Here is an 18741-nt window from a genome sequence, read left to right on the forward strand (position 1 = left end):
TTCTAGTAATAGTGATTCAACTTACCGTTTGCAGAACTGGCAGGTGTAGGACCAGGTAAACAAGGAGAACCTCTTGGTCCGACATGAAAAGCAAACCTAGAGAGGAGAGGATGGGTGAGGAAATCTGTTGCATTTGAATGGCTGTGGGAAATGATCAGTCTGAAGACAAAATCTACCCATCTTTGGGACAGCATTGAAACTCGGACAGAAGCTACAGAGGATTTGTACCTTTCCTTTCTTGAGGGCGTTGTAGATGTCCTTGTACTGCTGAAACTTCTCCAGCTCGGCCTTGACCAGAACCTGTCTGATGTGCATCACCTCCTCCACCGTCAGAGCCAGGCACTCCACTGGGTAGCAGAACTCCTCCTGGAGGGAGAGACACGTCACATTAGGAAACTACCCTTACACATGTAGATGACTAAACAGATGTCCTGTGTGCCAGTGCAATAGCAGGAGGTGATTGTCAAGGAAATGAGGTCGACACCATGTGAATGCAGCGGAACACAAAAAACAAGGGATACAGTCATGCTGAATCACCCAAAATATAAGCACCCTTTACCTGTAGACAAACATGTTAGGAGATGATAAAGTTGAAAATGAAAGTCTTCCACCCCCTGTCTGAACCATGATGCAATACAAACAATACATGATGTTTCCACTGACATGAAGATGCAATCATGAAGAACAGGAATAGAGGGCTTTCAGGTGACATAACACGCCTGCTGGGTGCCATATTGGAGGTCCACATCTCTTGGCTACAACAGCTGATTGTATTTCTAAACTTAGGACTCGACCAACTCAACAGTATGGAATAGACAAGGTTGATTTCTTTTCTCAAGTTACATGTGCTTTTGAGTAGAAAATGGGGCTAAAGAAGCTAGGACTAAAGGCAACACTGTTTACTTTGTCACAGTAACCGTAATTTGGAAAGAAATCTTCCTCATCGGACCATTCACTTTTACTTATAAAGTTACTGAATCGACCCACACCACAACTATGTTTCCCATATATCTCTTTATTTCTAGCCTGGATAATATTTAACCATTATTTGCACACGGCCAATAATCCAGTGGACCACCATCATGGCGCTAGCTTTCATCGCTAGGAGATTTGTGACACAGCAGCCTCTTTAATTTGCTCGATATGGCATGGTTTTCCTGTGGTAAGTTTTCCCATTCAAATAATTGGTCATGACACAAGGTCTCATTCAACAGATTTATGTCAAAATAAAACGCCTCACTCGGCAGCCCTGATGAACCTTAATGATTTGCATCTGTTGAACTGGATGGTATTATGGACGGGTTCCCCACACCGTGTTAGTATAAGAGTTCAGAGGTGCTTTTGATGATGCAATTGGATGATATATAGCAACAGTGACGTACCCCGCCCTGAGCACCGCTGTCGACTTCCACCTGACCAGCAGACAGAGGGAACATGACATTCAAACATAAACAGAACCTTCTATTCCAACAAGCTAATCACATAATATGCTTAAGGAGGTATAACATAAGAACTGCATGAATCTATTTGAGGCAGTCAGGACAGCTGGGAGTTACATCATACACCTAGACCTAGTTACGCCAGTCTCTGAACCTTAACCTTAACCTTAACCTTAACCTTAACCTTAACAGGGTGGGATAATGATAAGGAATAATCTACAAAAACACAATGTAAACTATAGTTTTTTTTAAAGTGTGCCTAACCTTTCTATATTCTGATTCATACATTATTTATTAAACTCAGTCCCTGCATGGACTCAAATTGTAAATAAACTCAAGTCTAATTCAATAAGCAACACTGTAGTGCCAGTCCCATGATGGGACAATCTACTGAGATGGCAGCATCCATCTGATGACTGGACTGACAAAGAGCGCATTCTTTCTGATCATATTTTCCATCATACACAGTGTGGGTCAGTGATAACAGCTGGTGCCCACTGATGGTGTAATGGTCAGAACCCCTGTCTCTGGACCCACATGTATCCCTGCTGGCCTACGATTGAATCCTGCCCCTAATCTGTCTGCCTCTTAGCTTTCTCACTGTCTTAATAAAGAAAAAAAATTCTAAAAATGATATATAATAAAACATATGAACTGACAGACAGACAGAAGATTGACCAAGTTACCTTGGTGCTGGGATCCGCCATCAGCTGCAGCATTATATAAAAAAGGAAACAACTAATTAAGTCTTTGGGAGAACAAGACAGCTAACCAATGTAACCATAATAATGAGATATAATATGGGAACTGGCAGGGAAGGAGAGCTGCAGGCCAAGGACAAAGGCTTTACTGTTTGCTGTACATGCCATTAGGAAAGCTAAACTCCTATGTGAAGGGCGGAAAACGTGTATGAGCACGTGTGTGTGTATAAAAACACATGAGAAACTCTGCCTCTGCTTAAATCAATTACTGTTTGGTTTCGTCAAGCAAAAGGATGACAACATTGGACTTGAATGGTTTTTGATTACACAGAAGTTGAATTATCCTGATTTTTAAAAGGTAACAGAGGATGCAATCGCCAATTTGGGAGGTGTAATGGAAAAGTAATATAACAAATACTGTAATGAATGACACCCAATAATAATAATATTACTTTTGAAGTGAGTAAAGAGTATTTGTTTTGATTAATAAGTCCAACATTGTTCAAAAGTGAAGTTTGAGCAGCGGGCAAGAGTGAGAGTCTCCAGCAGACTGATCACCATAGACTGTCCTCTGGATCGTTGCTTGCTCTTACCACACTCTGTCACGATAGTAACATGAGGACAATGGCCACTATTTAAAAAGCTCAGGATTTTAGCTTAGATTTTAGCCCACTGGTCCTGATTGGGTGATCTCTGGTCAAACTAGGGCCTCTAGGTTGGTGCCAGTGGTCTGCCATTGTACACGCGAGTGGTGGGGATGGACTAACTCCATCTCCATCTCCTTCATTCTGCAGCCTGTCCTGTGGTTTCAATTACATCCATCAACCTCACAAAAATCAAATGACCGGCATAGGGTCACTCAGAGAGCCAATGACCTCACGGCGAACAAATGACCAGTCACAGGACAGCAGTAAATTCAACAGATATAATGTACATCCAATGTTGTTTGGTCGTTTTGAATGGGTTGCATCCATTCAAATTCTATGTGATGCCAAAGTTTATGATTGGGATTTCACAGACTAAACTCATTCAAATGTATGCTTTAAGCATACCTTATTGTTCTGGCATATTCAGCATCCCATTTAGTCACATCGCATTAATATGCATATTGATACATATTGATTTACATTCCCACAAGATTAGAGGTCGTGACATCAGTGACATTTCAGGATAATCTGTTATACCATTAGAAGTGTGAAACCCCATCCTTACATAACTGCCATGTGTGAGCATATTTGCAACTGAGACAAAAAAAATCTGAAATCTGCCGTTAAGTTTGTGATGCGATACATTTTCAAAGTTGGGTAGGATTTTAGGAGTCTTTTAGTGTGTCTCCAGGCTTAGAGGCTTCCTTCATGCTGGCCATGATGCGTAAATCCAATAGAATTAGCCCCAGTGGTGAACTTACCAAAGACTTGGAGCTCTGTTTGGAGGGGGGCACAAAGGGACGGACACTGGTGGGGGTCTCCTTCTCGATGGAGTGTCGCCTCTGTGGAGACTGACGCTTGTCTGGCTGCGGGGTGGCGGAGATGGGCAGGAACTTTGGCGGAGCTAGACAGATGAGACGAAAAAGATGAGAAAGGCATGGAAAGACCGCCGGGTGTCCGGTGTGGACATTATGAAGACTTGGCACCAAAAGTTTTGTGTCAACAAGTAGATATGATTGGAGCTGTCAAAGAGTAGAGTATTACTCCATTCCATTCAAAGTAAGCTCTTACCCTTCTTCCCCGTGACAGACTCAGGAGACGTGTCCTCCAACAAAGATGTGGACATGCTGGAGCTGCTCCGTGTCGCCTCCTCCTTTCAACCAGAAGATTATAGACATTGCATCAAATTTTCCCAAGGCATTTTAATATGTTGGTCATCTTTGATCTTATAGTCAGATAAGCCAGTTTAAGCATCCTCATTGGCTATGTTTACATGAATGAAGAATTCTGTTCCTAACCTGGTTATGCAGGTAACCTGGTTTTGGGTCATTGATGTAAACTCTAACTCTGTTAAGAGTAAACTAGGTAAGCTTGTACACCAATTATGAGAACCCCGAGTAAGATGCCGGACATACTCTAATATTAAACTGGTTACTGTGGCATGTAAACATCTTACTGCATTCAGAGGGAGGGGCCAACTAGGGGCCACAGCTGCACAGGAATATGCTGTGAATTGTGTTTTTCCTTGGCAACAGGGATACTCAATTGCAAGGTATCAAAGGTTTAGGTAAACGGCTTAACCCCGATATGACCTTAACCGGAGTACGACCAATAGCCAGGTTACTCCATGCATGTAAATGTAGTCGCTGTGTAAAGCCCTTATCCTTTTCACCAAGTGCACTGACAGAGAAAGTCTACCAGATAAAGGATTATTTATTGAGCGCAGACAATTGACATTGGGACTGCAGTCTTACGTCAGACTCGGAGCTGTCCAGCTCGGCCAGCGTGGGCGCCCTGAGCAGCCTTTTCCTCTGGCTGAGCGGCTGCACTCCGCCCCCTTGAGTCCTGGTGCCGTTGGCCAGCGACTGCGTGCTGACAGCCAACTTCCTGGGAGCATCAGGTGTGTTCATGTCTGTGGGCGGAGGATGGAGCAGTCAGTCAATCACAGGGAGAGGACAATAGGTTTTAACATATTTTTTGAACAATGTTTTGGTTTTGAACAATGATGTATTACAACGCAACCATAAATCCCCATGTACGATCCCCCTATCTAGACAGCTGGCCATCATGCTTCCCGTGTAAACTGTGGGCGTCTTTGTACTGTGACTAGACAGTACCCACACACCACATGTTGAGCGAGATAAGCCCTCGCCATATGCTAATGTAACAGTCTTTTCCCCGCCCAATCATTTCCTCTAATTGAAGCAAACATGACTGGCAATACTTCAACATATTATATTACAAAACGCCCAACAATTTGTTTTGTAGAGCAATAAAAGCCGCACAATGTTATTAACCATTTTAATATCCACCAGGTAGTCATTTCCGTGTGAATTGCACATAAATAGATTTGATACGCATGTACATGTTCAAGTACATCAAGTTGACCTTGCTGTGTTAGTTTTAGATGGTCAAACACCATCTGAGATCAGACCTCCTCTACCCGCAATGAGAATGCAGCAGTAAAGCTAATATGCAACTGCCACACTACTTCTAATGCCTAAAGAAAACAAATTATTACTCCAAAATTTTGTTTACAGATTGATGTCTTCAGTTCAGCAAAAATAAAATGTGGCATCTGTGTCACATATTTGGTGACTACTCAAGACTTTTATGTCATGAAATAAATTCAAATGACAACAAGATGATACAGTCTAGGTTCACTCAGCAAGTGAATTCAAATGCACACACGCCTTCCTACACACGGTGCGACAAGACAACACTTTGTGTACTTTACCTGAGCTGCGGAACAAATCCTGAGGGGTGCTGATGCTTTTCCCTGCACCTGCAGAGGAATCGAGGGAATATAGCCTTCAACAGGACCCCACACTCATTAACATTTTCCTCCCTAACAGCAGTCTGGTGCTACAGTGGGGAAACAACAACGATGAGCACCTTCACTCAGTCGCAGCAGGTGTGAAGTGAGGGGAAGCTGTGTAATTCTGGGTTACATTCACACACAAATACGTGTGCATAGCTGGAAAGCACAGCAAACACTTAGGGATAGGTGAGGGATTCAGACACCAAGGAGGAAGAGGAAGATGGCGAGTGGGGTCACAGTGCAAAAGGTCATTCTCATACATCCACCTGCATTATGGCAGTCCTGTGAACTGCAGTGCTACATTCAGAGGCAACACTGTAGTGTGACATTCGACTATTAGGCTATGTGAGGGAAGCTGCTGTGTTATGTAATTTATCATATGGCACAGTGAGAGCGGATTAGGACGACAAGCAGACCAGGCTGGCTGCGGAGGCAGAGTGATGATCTGTAATCTCACCCTACTGGCTCTGGCTCAATGGCTATCCCTCATCACCTAGAGAAGAGACAGCCTTGGTGAGTAGCTACTACAACTACAGCATTTCAAATGCTGTTCAACTTAAAACATTCATAAAATGCCTCAAATACATTTCTGCTCTTCTGCAGCAATATATTTTCATTCTACCTCTTGGTTAGCCCTGAAATAGCCTCAGTTAAGACCTAACAAAACTGAGTGACAATTTCCGACAATCTGGGATTCAAGTTGCACTGCACCGACCCATCTTTCCCTCAGGTAGGTGTCTGTGTCACAACAACCGTTGTGTGACAGTGTTGCTGCAGTAGCATGTCTCAAACACGCTTCTCACAACACAAGCATGACATGAAGGAAAATAGGAGAGGGGCGTGTGTTTAAATTAGGTAGGAGCTGGAGCAAAAACCAAAAATAGCCAGGAAGGAAACACGCATACACCAATACGCACACAATGGGTAAAGCAGGAACAACTTTACCTGATGAGTCAAAACTGTAAGACATGCTAAGCGGCCGCATAACTGAAAGAAATGCCCATGTTAAACAAAAAAGACAGAAGCAAAAGGGAGAAAAGGAAAAAGAAATCCATGAAGTCAATGAACCATCCAGATCTATACAACATATCCCTCACAAAAATACATTTTCCCTAATGAGTATATGCTCTTAACAACCTGAGTCTTACCGGTGTAATGCAGCACCACATGCATTTGCTTTTTACAGAAAACCTCAGCAGTTTGCTGTATGTAATATTACGCAACAACTGGTCCATGTTACCCTCCTAATTCCCCCAACAAAAGGCACCTTGTGTATTCTGTATAGATGCATTGTACACTATAGACTGACAAAATTATTTGCCGTTACCATAATCCTATTAAAGCCTTAAAATGTTTTGAAACATTATAGATTAGGAACATTGGCCAATCATGACCACTGCATACCTAACAGATTATTTATATCCTATACACTGTGTTTAGCAAATGACAAAACCCGCAAAAGCAGCATTACGCAATGTAAAGGAAACAAGAGATCCATACTTTGATCTGTTAGGCTATTTCAAATCAGTTAAAACCAAAAAAAAAACATCAGCCCAAAAAGGAACTTTTGACAGCAACCACAACAGTTTGAACTTTAGTGGTGCCAGTCTAGCAAACAATTGAAAGCCCTATGCAAGCACTCAAAATGATCCTTGTTTAAACCCCATGAAACCTCTGAGCACATGAGTAGAACTGTGTAGGGAGGGGCAGCGCTACAGAAATCATGAAGGCTGCGGTTTAGTATGATAAAGTCATTCCTCTTAATGGTTTTGTCCTCAATTAAGGGGTTTTGCTAGTGAAGAACAGCCATGCAGAAAGAAAACAGCCACACTGGGCCGGATTAAAAACAATCAAGGGCTGTTCTGAGTTGACACATCATTTTAATAGGAGGTTCCAATGTGTATGATTTGTGTGCAGGAGAGTGTTGCACAGGTATTTTGTTTTTGTGTCTGTTTGTGCATGTATACCAATGTGTTAACTGTGTGTGTGTGTGTGTGTGTGTGTGTGTGTGTGTGTGTCATAGTCTCACCCAGGCGGTTTCTGCGGATCATGTCGGGTGAGACAGGCCTGAGCTTCCTCTCAGCCTTGATGTCCTCCAGCAGTCGCTCGTGGAGGCTCCGGGGCCGCGGGGGGTGAGGTTTCAGCTTACGGGCCGAGACCTGCCATGATAACACACATGAGTGACGACACGTCTGCCGTCACCAAGGAGACCAGGGAGGGGTTTCCCCCAGGCCTCTGCATCATGAGTCTGTGATTTGTTAATCACATGAAGTCAACTAACTATTCTACTAGTGAAGTCCATCACTGTGCTAGCATTATCGGCATGGTGATGATTGGCATGCATGCGTCATTAAGTCTCACATTACTCATCTGGCCTGGAACATGGATGAAAATTATCTATATCATTCTTTCCCCCTAAACCAAATGTATGTTTTGCTCTGATGGATGAGTCAGCTGTGTATACTGGATGCTGTATTGGCCCTGGTGAGGAAAAGTGGGTACTGACAGTTAATCAGCAGTGTGTGTATTACTCACAGGGTTGAGAGGAGGTCTCGACCTGATGAATTCAAGAATGACCTCATGGGCGCTCTTCTTTAACCTAGGAGGGATGTCTCCATTCACCTGCAGTGGCATTGGTAGAGAAAGCAATTTGTTAGAGTTCTTGTCATTCTGATGTGGCTCATGATCTCTAAAAGCCTATCTAGACTCAGAGGTCTTGATAAACTGGAAAGAGCAACTACCACAAACGGCTCCTGGACTCATTTTATCATGTGCGCACCCTTGTGTATCAGTATGGCCCCTTTTGTGTTCTTACCAGGTAAGTATAGGTTTCAAAGGTCTGAGGACATTTCTGTAGAGAGCATAAAACTGCATGCAGCCCATGAATGGACAGGGAACAAAGGTTTGTTGTGCTGTAACACATCTCACAAACAGGACACATCTGGTTTTAATTGTGGCATTTCAATCAAAAGGAAGCTTCTAGTGAACTGAAATGTCCCTACAATAAGTCGGCATCATAGTGCCAAGCATTTTTCCTGGCAAGGGTGTCATGTTTGCGTGCCAGTTAAGTCCAACACATTACATGAAACATTGTTAACACTATAAAGCATGCTGAATATCTGCCTATTGTCTGACAAGACTAGCAGACACTGTAGTACCTGCTTGTCTGGTAGTACACTGATGAAAATATGATCAAAATGTATTAATCACAACAAATGACTTTACAGATATGCGAATGAGTGGGCATGGGAAAACATCTAGTAAAGTGTTGCGTGTTTGGAGCAAATAAATCATTTTACATCTAATCGCTGCAGAAAAAGACTCATTTTTCATTGGTTACTGGTCAAAACAAATTAGCGTCTTACTAACCCTCACTAGGAATGAAGTGAGGTTGTTATCTGGAGTAGTTGGCCAAAAGTACCAACACTAATGGTCGCCACACTTGTATGCAATACCTTGACCTTAATGCAACTGAGAGAATACTTTGAAGAAGTATTTCCTCCGAGGTGCAGCACTTAACTAATACATCTGGAGTAAAATCTTTATTTACATCCAAACTTCATGCCCAGTTTCAGCAGTGGATAAATGGTAGGAAAGTTACAAGAGAGAATAGCTAAATATAAATAAATGTGTTATGTTGGGGCTGTGCAGGTTAGTGACAGCCTCACCATGACTTTTCGCAGCTTGTAACGTTTGGAGCGGATGTCGTCCATCAGCATCTCGTAGGGCGTGAGCTGGTACTCGATGGGCAGCGGGTTGTACTGGCGCTCCTGAACCTTCTTCAGCTTCACACCGTTCCGTAGGTCTCGCATCACCTGCACCCAGAAGCGTGCCTGGGGGAAAAATGATGTGTCATGATGATTGCTGTGGTCACGATTATGACACTTACATCCAGTACTGCAGTGATGTAGTTACCAATGAATGGTCATAGACTCAGACTGTAACACATAGTGGTGTTTACTTTCTGAGATGTTACTTACCCAGTCTGCATTCTGCAGCTCATTCAGGTCTTTAACCGGTTCGTCCCGAGCATCACCTTCCATCTTCCGAAGGTTCTAGCCATTCGTCCCAGAGGAAGGAGGAAAGAAGAAGAAGGAGGAAGAAGGAAAAAGAAACAAAACAAAGGCAGGGAAAGGAAAAGAACGGGGGGGGGAGAGAAAAATTAGAAGCTTAAAGGATAAGGCTGGTGTTTTTTAATGCATTGCTTACCATCAACAAATCCTATGAAAATAACAAAATCAGCAATGATTTTGTTTTGCCTCGTCCATGTAGCCGGTGTGCCCAATGAAGCCATGTCCCAGCAGCCATAGAACTCCATTGTATTAAAAAAAAGATTAAAAACACATCAAAGAGCCATGCCGTTGCTCTGGGCAACATATTTCATCATCATGATGCACCGGGCATTGAACATGTGTATTAAGGGCCACCATTGTATTCACAGCAATGAGTGAAACCTAACAACTGGTGTCAATGGCAAGCTGCCCATATTGTCATGGCGGGTTTGTTAATCGATGGCTTTTGTTTCACATGAGCATGTCTGGTATCCACTTCATCATACATCGACAGCCTGCCAAGGGGGAAAAACAAATTCAATAGCCAACTAATGACTGCTTTTAATGCCTGTCTCTCTGCCAGATCCTCTCTGTGGCACTTCCACCAGCTAGCTATGGAAAGTTTTGGGTGACTAGTTCAAATGTCAAACTGGGTCGGGACAAAGGGGCAAGGTTTAGGACAGCATTCCTTGTGACATTATTTATATTTGTATCCTTTTTCATTATAATACAAGTTAGTTGCATTGTGGAGATTTAGAATTTTGTAAACGGGTATACACTCCGACAGGTGTACCTGAGTAACCTTTCAGCTGATTTGGTTTAGTACTGAAGCCCTGTCATTGTGATTTCACACTAGGGAAGATGTTTTTAGACGTTTTTATTTTCCTCTCTCAAAAACAGCCACATATTCCACTCCTTCATCCATCAAACACAGATATAAGAAGGTCTTGTCTCTGATTCCAGTTCTGGTTAATAAAGAGTTGTTTTAGGCCAGATGAATCAAACATGATTTGGGTATCTCTCCATGCCAGACTCTCAGATCAAAGGAAGAAAACCTGAAGGAGCAGCTACCGACTGGCTTTTCTTCTTACTCTGTTCCCTCCGCACATCTATTCATCGCTAGTGTTGCATCTCCCCCGTTCCTTCTTCCTCAGCCCCCTCCTAGCTCCGTTGATCTGACCTTCCTCATCTAATATCCCAGTGCACCACCATATTCTCCTTTCTCTTCATCCGCCTTCTTACCCATCATTCATTCCCATTTGAGACATGGTAACATTTCACTCGTCTCTCACCCACACCCCCTCACATCTAAATGAGGGATTCAGTTTATTTCTAGATTGGCTGAAAAGACAGGAGAATCCCATGAGAAAAGTCTGACACACTGACAAAAGAGAGAGAGAGAGAAAAAAACAGACAGCAACAGAGAGCGAAATAAAGAGACTAACTTGCAGGTTGCCTCATTCATATGTATGTGTACTGTATGGTGATGTGTATGGTTATGTATTAGCAATTATCCTGTGACATACAGTGGTGCAGTGAGTGCAAAGCAGCCTCTATAGCCCAGTGTTTCCCTTTGTAAGCTCCTTACACTGGAGCAATAAGGCTACGCTGGCTTTTAGAATCATATATTACATAAGATGGTATGCAGGAGACACGTCTGCTACGACAGTCATAGCCAGCACCTATTGCACACATGTGTACATACATACAGACACACTGTCTGCTTATCAGACGTAAATCAATCAGGGCAAGCACAATCGTACTAGTGAGTGTACAAGCACTTGACTGTGATGTCCTTTTTTTAAATGCTTGAGTACATATTTAATAAAGGTAGTGCCATTAATATGGATGCACTACATCATCATTGCCAGGCACAAATTGAAAGTGTGATAAGACAATGCTGCCCCCAGGCATTTTGGAAACCAACAGCGCAGCTGTCACACCCGTCTTTAAAAATCATTATGGAGCGACCCATGAGCGAACTGTAGAGGTGAAACACATTAGAGACACATTCAGACACACAAAACCAAAACATTCAAACGGTTTGCAGAACAATTTGCTGTGCCTTTATTACAATTAGTTGTCTGTTACTCTGGACAATTTTTTATTTTTGTATGCAATTCTTTGATTGGGAAGGTCAACTTGGGACCACTGTTGTTTTCCTCGAGTCCGCAACATTCAGTGTTGGTTCAATTATTCATTGGGCCATTTTAAATATGGGGCCACTACAATGTTTATATATCATTACCTTCATGCTGAACAGATTTGTTTCCTAGTGTGGCATAGCGAAATCAGAGTCTCACTTCAGTGTATCTGTACCTATTATTTACACTCTATGATCTGTACATGCAAACAATGTTTTCATTTATTGATCAGCATCAAGGAACAAGTCGGTGTTGTCACACTACAAGATGCAGGACAAAAAAATTCCGACAAGCTAGACTTGACGTCGGAAAGTCGCACAACTTTGAATCTGCTGTCTTCCATGTCACACTGCACCGAGTAAAAACGGCAGGTTGTCGTTCACAAACTCCACTTTCATGTCTTACACAGAACATTTGTCTGAAACGTGGCAAAATTGGGCCAATTTTGTGTAGTCTGAGCTTGGCATTAGCTAGCTAGTAGAGTGACAACAGACGGAAGGGCAAATCCAATCCATGCAGAGCCAAGTCATGTCAAGCGGTCCAAGGGATCTTGAGCTCTCAGCTGGCCTGACACGGTCTGCCATGCACAACACACAATCTCACTCCTTGACCATTAACAAGTCATGGGCTACTACATTCACTGGCCACAATATTTGATCTTATGGGCCAAAATGAGGGTATGTGTGTATAGAAGCCATGCTCCTCCTCCTCTCCTGACACCCTCAGGTAGGTGATTCTGCTCTCACCTGGCACTGTACATGATTTGGACACCATAAGCCTTTGTGTTTCCCAGCACCGGGACACCTGGTGGTCTAACTGACCCGTGTTTAACCATCTTAATTCCACACTGCAATTACACATGCCATCCCTGGGGTTTACCAGTCCAGTAGCAAAAGGACAAGAGAGCTTGGCACTTTCTACTGTATCCTTACATCTGCTCTGTATTTTCCAACATACCAACTTGTCCCTATCACTTTCACTTTGTTCCAATTTGTTGCATTTGACTCAAATGTTCCAGGTATGACTCATGGTCACTATTAACCGACTTCAGGAAGGTGAGGGTGAGAAGCAGCGGCCAAAATTATTAAAAGTTAGTGTAAAACTCAATCATATTATTTCTGAAATAACTAAGCTACTTGCCATCATTAGTGAAGCATTAATCCTGTAGTAAATGTATTACCACACACAGATTTAGAAATATTCATGAATAATCCATAAGCCATTTATTTCTATGATCCCATCTAAGGACCGTGAATTATGTATGATTTACTTAAAGTGTCACTGACTCACTTATTAATATGTTGTGCTATGCGTGTTATGTATGTTACGCAATATCAACTGTTGTGGAAGACAACTTTTGGACTCAGGTGGGTGAGCAGATGGCACTGCATACGCTTCCTTTGATGTGACTGATCCTCACCAGATGTATTAAGGACTAGCAGATGCCTGAGTCTCTTACCTCCTTGGCACTCTTGATCTTCTCCAGGAAGGTGCGCAGCTCCCTGGTCTCGGCGTAGAGGGCGCGACACACAGCCTGGTAATGGTCGGGGGCATCTGACGGGCTGGGCAGGTGGGAAGAACACAGCTGTACAGGGGAAAAGGGGAAAAAAAGGAAAGGACAGTGTTATATATTGGTGCTTATGCAATAATCATCAATTAAACATGGCCAATATACACTAGTATCTTGCATAACTGGTACAAACATATGCAGGGCCCAGGTTCTTCAAGCTTCTAAGAATTATTTTGAGTAATGGTCACAGGTCAAATCACATGACCACTAATGTCTGAACCATTTTCAAGTTGGTATCCCCTTTCTGAGAAACATATTGCTATAAACCACTAACTTTTACTTTTCAGTTTAGTTTTACTTTATTTGTGCTTGACCCTACATTATTTAGTCTGAATATAGAAATCTTTCATCAGGTGACGTAACACACCCTCTGATGGCCATATCGGAGGTCCTCAGCTCGTGGGCAACATGGTGTGAACAGCTGACTGTGTTTCTAAATGTCTCAACAGAATTCACTAGACGTGGTTAATTTTAGTGCTGTTTGTGAGTAGGAACTAATCATTTTGCCACTGATGAATCTGTTGGATTTTGTTTTGAGATAATGTCAGCTTGTTTGCTAGCTAGTCATATCTGTCTTGTTGTAAACACATCTGATTTGTACACTACTTAACATAACTAGTAAAACCTAGTGTGGCTAGTAGTTGCATGCTAAAATTAACATTGGCTGTATGGCTAAATCAGCCTGCTGGCTTGTTAGCGAGAAAAAAAGCCAAAAACCAAGTGGTTAGGTTAACTGAGATCAATGTTGTCAAACTACAACTCAGAGTGTTTTGGATTAGAGGCGAGGGCTAAACAAGACAGTTTTCTGCGTCACAGTAACATACATTTGGAAACAAAGCTGCTTGTCAGACTATTCACATATACTTACAACATTACTGAATGTTGCAGCCACATCAGAACAATGTTTTTCAGGTATTTCTCCTTTAACAGCCCGGTTGTTATATATTTAGCCATTATTTGCACACAGCCAATTCTCCACTGGCTCTCCATGATGGCACCAGTTGTGGTTACTAGGACATTTGTAACTGCAAAACCTCTATAGCATACGTAGAATTTGTATGACTGCTGTCCTAATATTAGCAGTAATAGTTAAATTGGTAAATAAACATATTATGAACAATAATCGACTATTTTCTGTCCCTCATTCACTCTTATAACCTTTATCAACTCAAACAAAATTTGCAAAGATGAAATCTAGAAAAATGAATTTGTAGGGTTGGTAAAATATGGCAGATTTGGAAAGAAAATTGTTGATGTTGGTTGTTGTTGACTGAGGGACTTACATGACTTAATGTGGCAAAAAACTGGGACTTTCTGTAGCATTATAGTTGTGAATTCAAACTGTAATCTCAGTATACTGATAAGTAATTATTTCTGCCCTTTCAGACCTACAACATGGTTGGGTAGACACAGACATCACAACTATAGCTTGCACACATATGCATGAAAGGCAAACTCCTCCTCCGCCCCTGCTCTATAGGCTTCCCTTCTCTATCTCAGTCATAGTAGGACATTTCCTGACTCTTCAGGGCTGCATTCAGAACAAAAGCCAGGCCATGCACAGCCAACATGAAACTGGTCCTTTTAACTGTGTGAACCTGATCATCCAGTGGCAGCACCTTTGGCTGATTAGCATCACCTATGCACCATTTAAAGCTCTGACCCCTGTGGTATTCTGCTGTGATGACAATGACAATAAAGGCAGCCTGGCAGAGCTGTCAAATTATCTCCAGAAACACAAGGAAGGAACCGGACAAATGACATTTTTCATCTCCTCTTGCTGGGCTTGGCTTGCCTCAGGAATGTCTGACTCGGCACAAGTTGTCTTCTTCCTCCTCCAGCGCGTCGTCAAAGGAAATTCACAGGTAAAATGACACCGGGGCCGTGAGAGTGTTTACCAACATGTTTAAAATACCTCTGCATAGGTGGTTTCCACAGTTCCTGCTAAATACACAGATCTTTATCAAGCATAAACTACTGAACTGAGTATTCAAGTAGGTTATTAAGAAAATTCAAAGTGAAGGCAGGTTAATTGCACCAACAATTGGTGCCAGCGACATAATAATTTGGAGCAGTGGTGTTAAATGAATGGCCCGCTTTGTGATTGACTGCTTTGATATGAGGATGACAGCTAGTGTAGCCACTGCTCAGACTTCACTCCCTTACACTAAAGCAATGACCAAATCCATTCAACACATTAAACATCTCACTACTCCTCTCTCCTCTCCTCTCTTGCACTAGCAAGTCCTGTCATCTCCAGTCACCCTCAAGTCTGACCAAATCCTCACCCACCCAATCTACCTCAGCCCGACAGAACAGCAGAGTGCATGGGAAGAGAGGAGGTCAGTCAGGAATGCTGTTATTTAATCTAGCTATGTCATACCCACATATTATAGTACACACTCAAGAGAATTATTGTTGCAGGAATTAAGGGCTGAGCAAGCAGGCTAGACACACTCTGGCAGCAAACAGCCCCAGCACTTGTGTTATACACCGGGTTCATTATATGGACGGATCAGGCCGTGAAAGTTTCTAAGCTTATTCCCCAAATACCAGTGTGTTTACACAGCTATAATTACCAGTCTCCTATTTCAGAAGCTACTTGGGCAATTTTGAATGTGGAGGCCTCTATCAGGGGGATTTGCCTGGAGCTGTAGTGATGACTATGTCTGGATGCGCTGCTCTATTAAAACAGACTCAATGCACCCAGCGATACTGTCTGACAAGCTAAGCTCTCATTTCCTACCAGAGACACAGGCTGGGAATTTCTCATAGCTCGCAACTGGTGGAATCTAAATTGTTGCACATACGTCCATGTCAGAAGTAAAAAATATAGGACAAGGAAAATGCACGAAATTCATTAGAACGTGCATCTCAGTTTGTACTGTCCGTTTTATCAGTATTGTTCCATGCATTTTTGTCATCTGCACTGACCAAACCAAAATGTTTTAATTATGGATCGCTTTCAGTTGAGCATGGTGTTCATCTTAAAATCAGTTTCCACCTTTCTGAACACGCCCATGCCCCACCAACCTACCGTGATGATGTCTCGATAGCTGCGAATGCTGCTGACTGCACTGGTGGTGGTAGCAGAGGCCCGGTCTTCCTCCCCCTCGCCCTCATCCTCTTCCTCGGTGGCCTCGTAGCCCTCGTCGGGACAGGGGTCGCTCTCGGTCACTGCGTTGTTGGTCATCATATCAATGAGGTGCTCCAGTGGCGGGCTCAGTTCGCGCTCCTCATTCTCCTTGAGGCCATAGTCCAGAGCCTTGTAGATCATGATGCCCAATGAGTCTATCACCTACACAAGGGAAAATGGCCAAATAAGATGACTTCACATTATTCTCCAATACACAATAATAAGATGGTTTTATAGTTTTATAGACCTGGATTCAAATATTAAACAGTGATAACAAATGAAACAAACAAAATGGACAGAATAAACAAAATATGAACATCATGTCCTAATTACAGCAATTATCGAGGGTAACATCATGATCACAGCTATTCTGTTTTTTTGTTGTTTTTTTAACAAAACATTCCACCCTCCAACCCACATCCAATACACATTTCATCAGCTATCAATTTCATGCCATCCCTGTCTCAGTTAAACAAACAACTCCACCCAAAAGTAACTCCATTCACCTGAGCAGACAAAATGATATTCCATGTCCTCAAGCCAGATGTGAAATGAGGCTACAATGTTCCTCCTTGCAGCATGATTATTAACATAATTGCATCTCTGATTCCACTCATTAGGGTACCGTATGACCCATCTTTCTTCCGACCGGATGTAACTCATGAGTCTGCACCTGATCTTAAACTCTCAAACTACCATTAGACTACCATCATCTGAGATGGGACAAAGCCGTTCTTTCAGTGTGGGATTTCCAGCAGGCTCTACTCTGCCATGCCCTCTCCAAACAACTCAATCAAACCACTGCCATCGGATCAACAAGTGACCATTTGTTGCAGCTTCAAATGTGAGCTCACTGGTCAGGTCGGCGTGGGTGTTCAGAACCAAGACAAGCAAACAAACTCAACACAGGCCAGAAGACCTGGCACAATCTTTAGAAACCTCAAGACGATCAGGCTCCTATTAGGGCCAATACAACTGAAGTACGGGCCAAATGGCCTCAAGCAGTGGTCAGTGAGGAAGTAGTTATTCTGGGACAGTAGCATTAAATCTTGTTTTCGATTGTGGAGAGGACCTTTAAAGTATTTAAAGTAAAGGAATATCTATCACGTTAGGCATTTACACCAACAGGCAGCGAGAATGTGGACACACCCCTAACTGGCCTAGCTTATATTTAGGATCAACAGCAGCTATGTTAATTTGCTATATAGCACAAGCAGCACTGCAGGTTTAGCCCATGCTAATTGCAGCAACAGAAAGCAACACCTCAAAGCCATTGCAAAATGCCTAGGGTAAGGTAATAAAATCCTCAGCTAGTTGCTCCAGTATGTACTGTGTACTGCAACTTCAGCTGTGAGTCATTATCTTCTTATACAGAAAGGAGTGGAGCAACGCTGTTGACGAAGGGAGGTGCCCAAACAGAGCAGTGAGGTGAGAGGGGGTGAAGCTGGTGAGGATGGGCAAGGCTGCCTGTGCTTGAGTTAGGTGGCAGGGAACAGGTTCTGGTGTCTGGGAGGGTGGTGCGCTGAAGGGAGGGGTGTTGACTGAGCACGTTTGGGCTTATTGGCTTTAGCACATAAGATGAAAAATCATTACATAACTGACAAATGTGCCATTCCACATTGTGTTTGTACAAAAAAATACCAATACTTGAAACCATTAAATCAGAATGATCATTTATTTTGGGCTGGGAGTTCTACTGCTATCAATTATCAGCCATCTCTGTATGCTGGTTGATAATCCGGCGCCAGTGCTAAAAAAAAATATCCTATTCCTTGGTGTCTTATTATGTAACCTTATAATCCATCTGTAGGCCAACGTGCGCTCTAGGGGGCAGAGCTGCTAGGAGATGTCATGTCAGAATGACCGTCAGTGTAGGGGGTCTCACCGGCTACAAGGATGCAAAGGTTTATATTGGACCGCATCTCATCAGTGCTTACACAAACGCATAAAGTCATACAGCCATGTTCTGTAGGAAACAAAGCAAAATAGCTTGAAATATTAAGCCTCAATAATCATACTGGAAACCGTATCACCTCCACTCTTAATCTTAGTAGTTGGGAAGTAGTTGACCTGGACTAGATATACACACAATTATTGTGGAACACTTGTTATATTGTCAAGGCACAAGCAGCTAGACAACTGTTATTGTTTAGCAAAGAATCCAATTTCCCTGCCAACACCTCTGTTGAACCAGAAATAGCTTGTAAAATGTAATTTTCCAGTGGCTCAGC

General features: G+C 42.7%; 1 protein-coding gene across 5 annotated transcripts in view; it reads right to left on the reverse strand.

The window, feature by feature from the left end:
* Window positions 1–18741, reverse strand: part of spire1a (spire-type actin nucleation factor 1a) — a 34315-nt gene that overhangs the window by 2899 nt on the left and 12675 nt on the right. Inside the window, exons 3-16 of one of the 5 annotated variants that reach the window (XM_078290242.1) lie at window positions 16412–16672; window positions 13264–13389; window positions 9589–9663; window positions 9277–9441; window positions 8144–8230; window positions 7638–7767; window positions 5525–5572; window positions 4542–4699; window positions 3859–3940; window positions 3549–3691; window positions 2126–2149; window positions 1383–1412; window positions 229–366; window positions 26–96 (exon numbers count right to left, since the gene is read on the reverse strand). In XM_078290242.1, the coding sequence (XP_078146368.1) occupies window positions 26–96; window positions 229–366; window positions 1383–1412; window positions 2126–2149; window positions 3549–3691; window positions 3859–3940; window positions 4542–4699; window positions 5525–5572; window positions 7638–7767; window positions 8144–8230; window positions 9277–9441; window positions 9589–9663; window positions 13264–13389; window positions 16412–16672 (1538 nt within the window). The remainder of the gene's footprint in view (window positions 1–25; window positions 97–228; window positions 367–1382; window positions 1413–2125; window positions 2150–3548; window positions 3692–3858; window positions 3941–4541; window positions 4700–5524; window positions 5573–7637; window positions 7768–8143; window positions 8231–9276; window positions 9442–9588; window positions 9664–13263; window positions 13390–16411; window positions 16673–18741) is intronic. The other 4 variants (XM_078290244.1, XM_078290243.1, XM_078290245.1 and 1 more) reach the window with 4 other exon arrangements.

Source organism: Centroberyx gerrardi, chromosome 19 (genome assembly GCF_048128805.1).
Source record: "Centroberyx gerrardi isolate f3 chromosome 19, fCenGer3.hap1.cur.20231027, whole genome shotgun sequence".
Lineage (NCBI taxonomy): Eukaryota > Metazoa > Chordata > Actinopteri > Beryciformes > Berycidae > Centroberyx > Centroberyx gerrardi.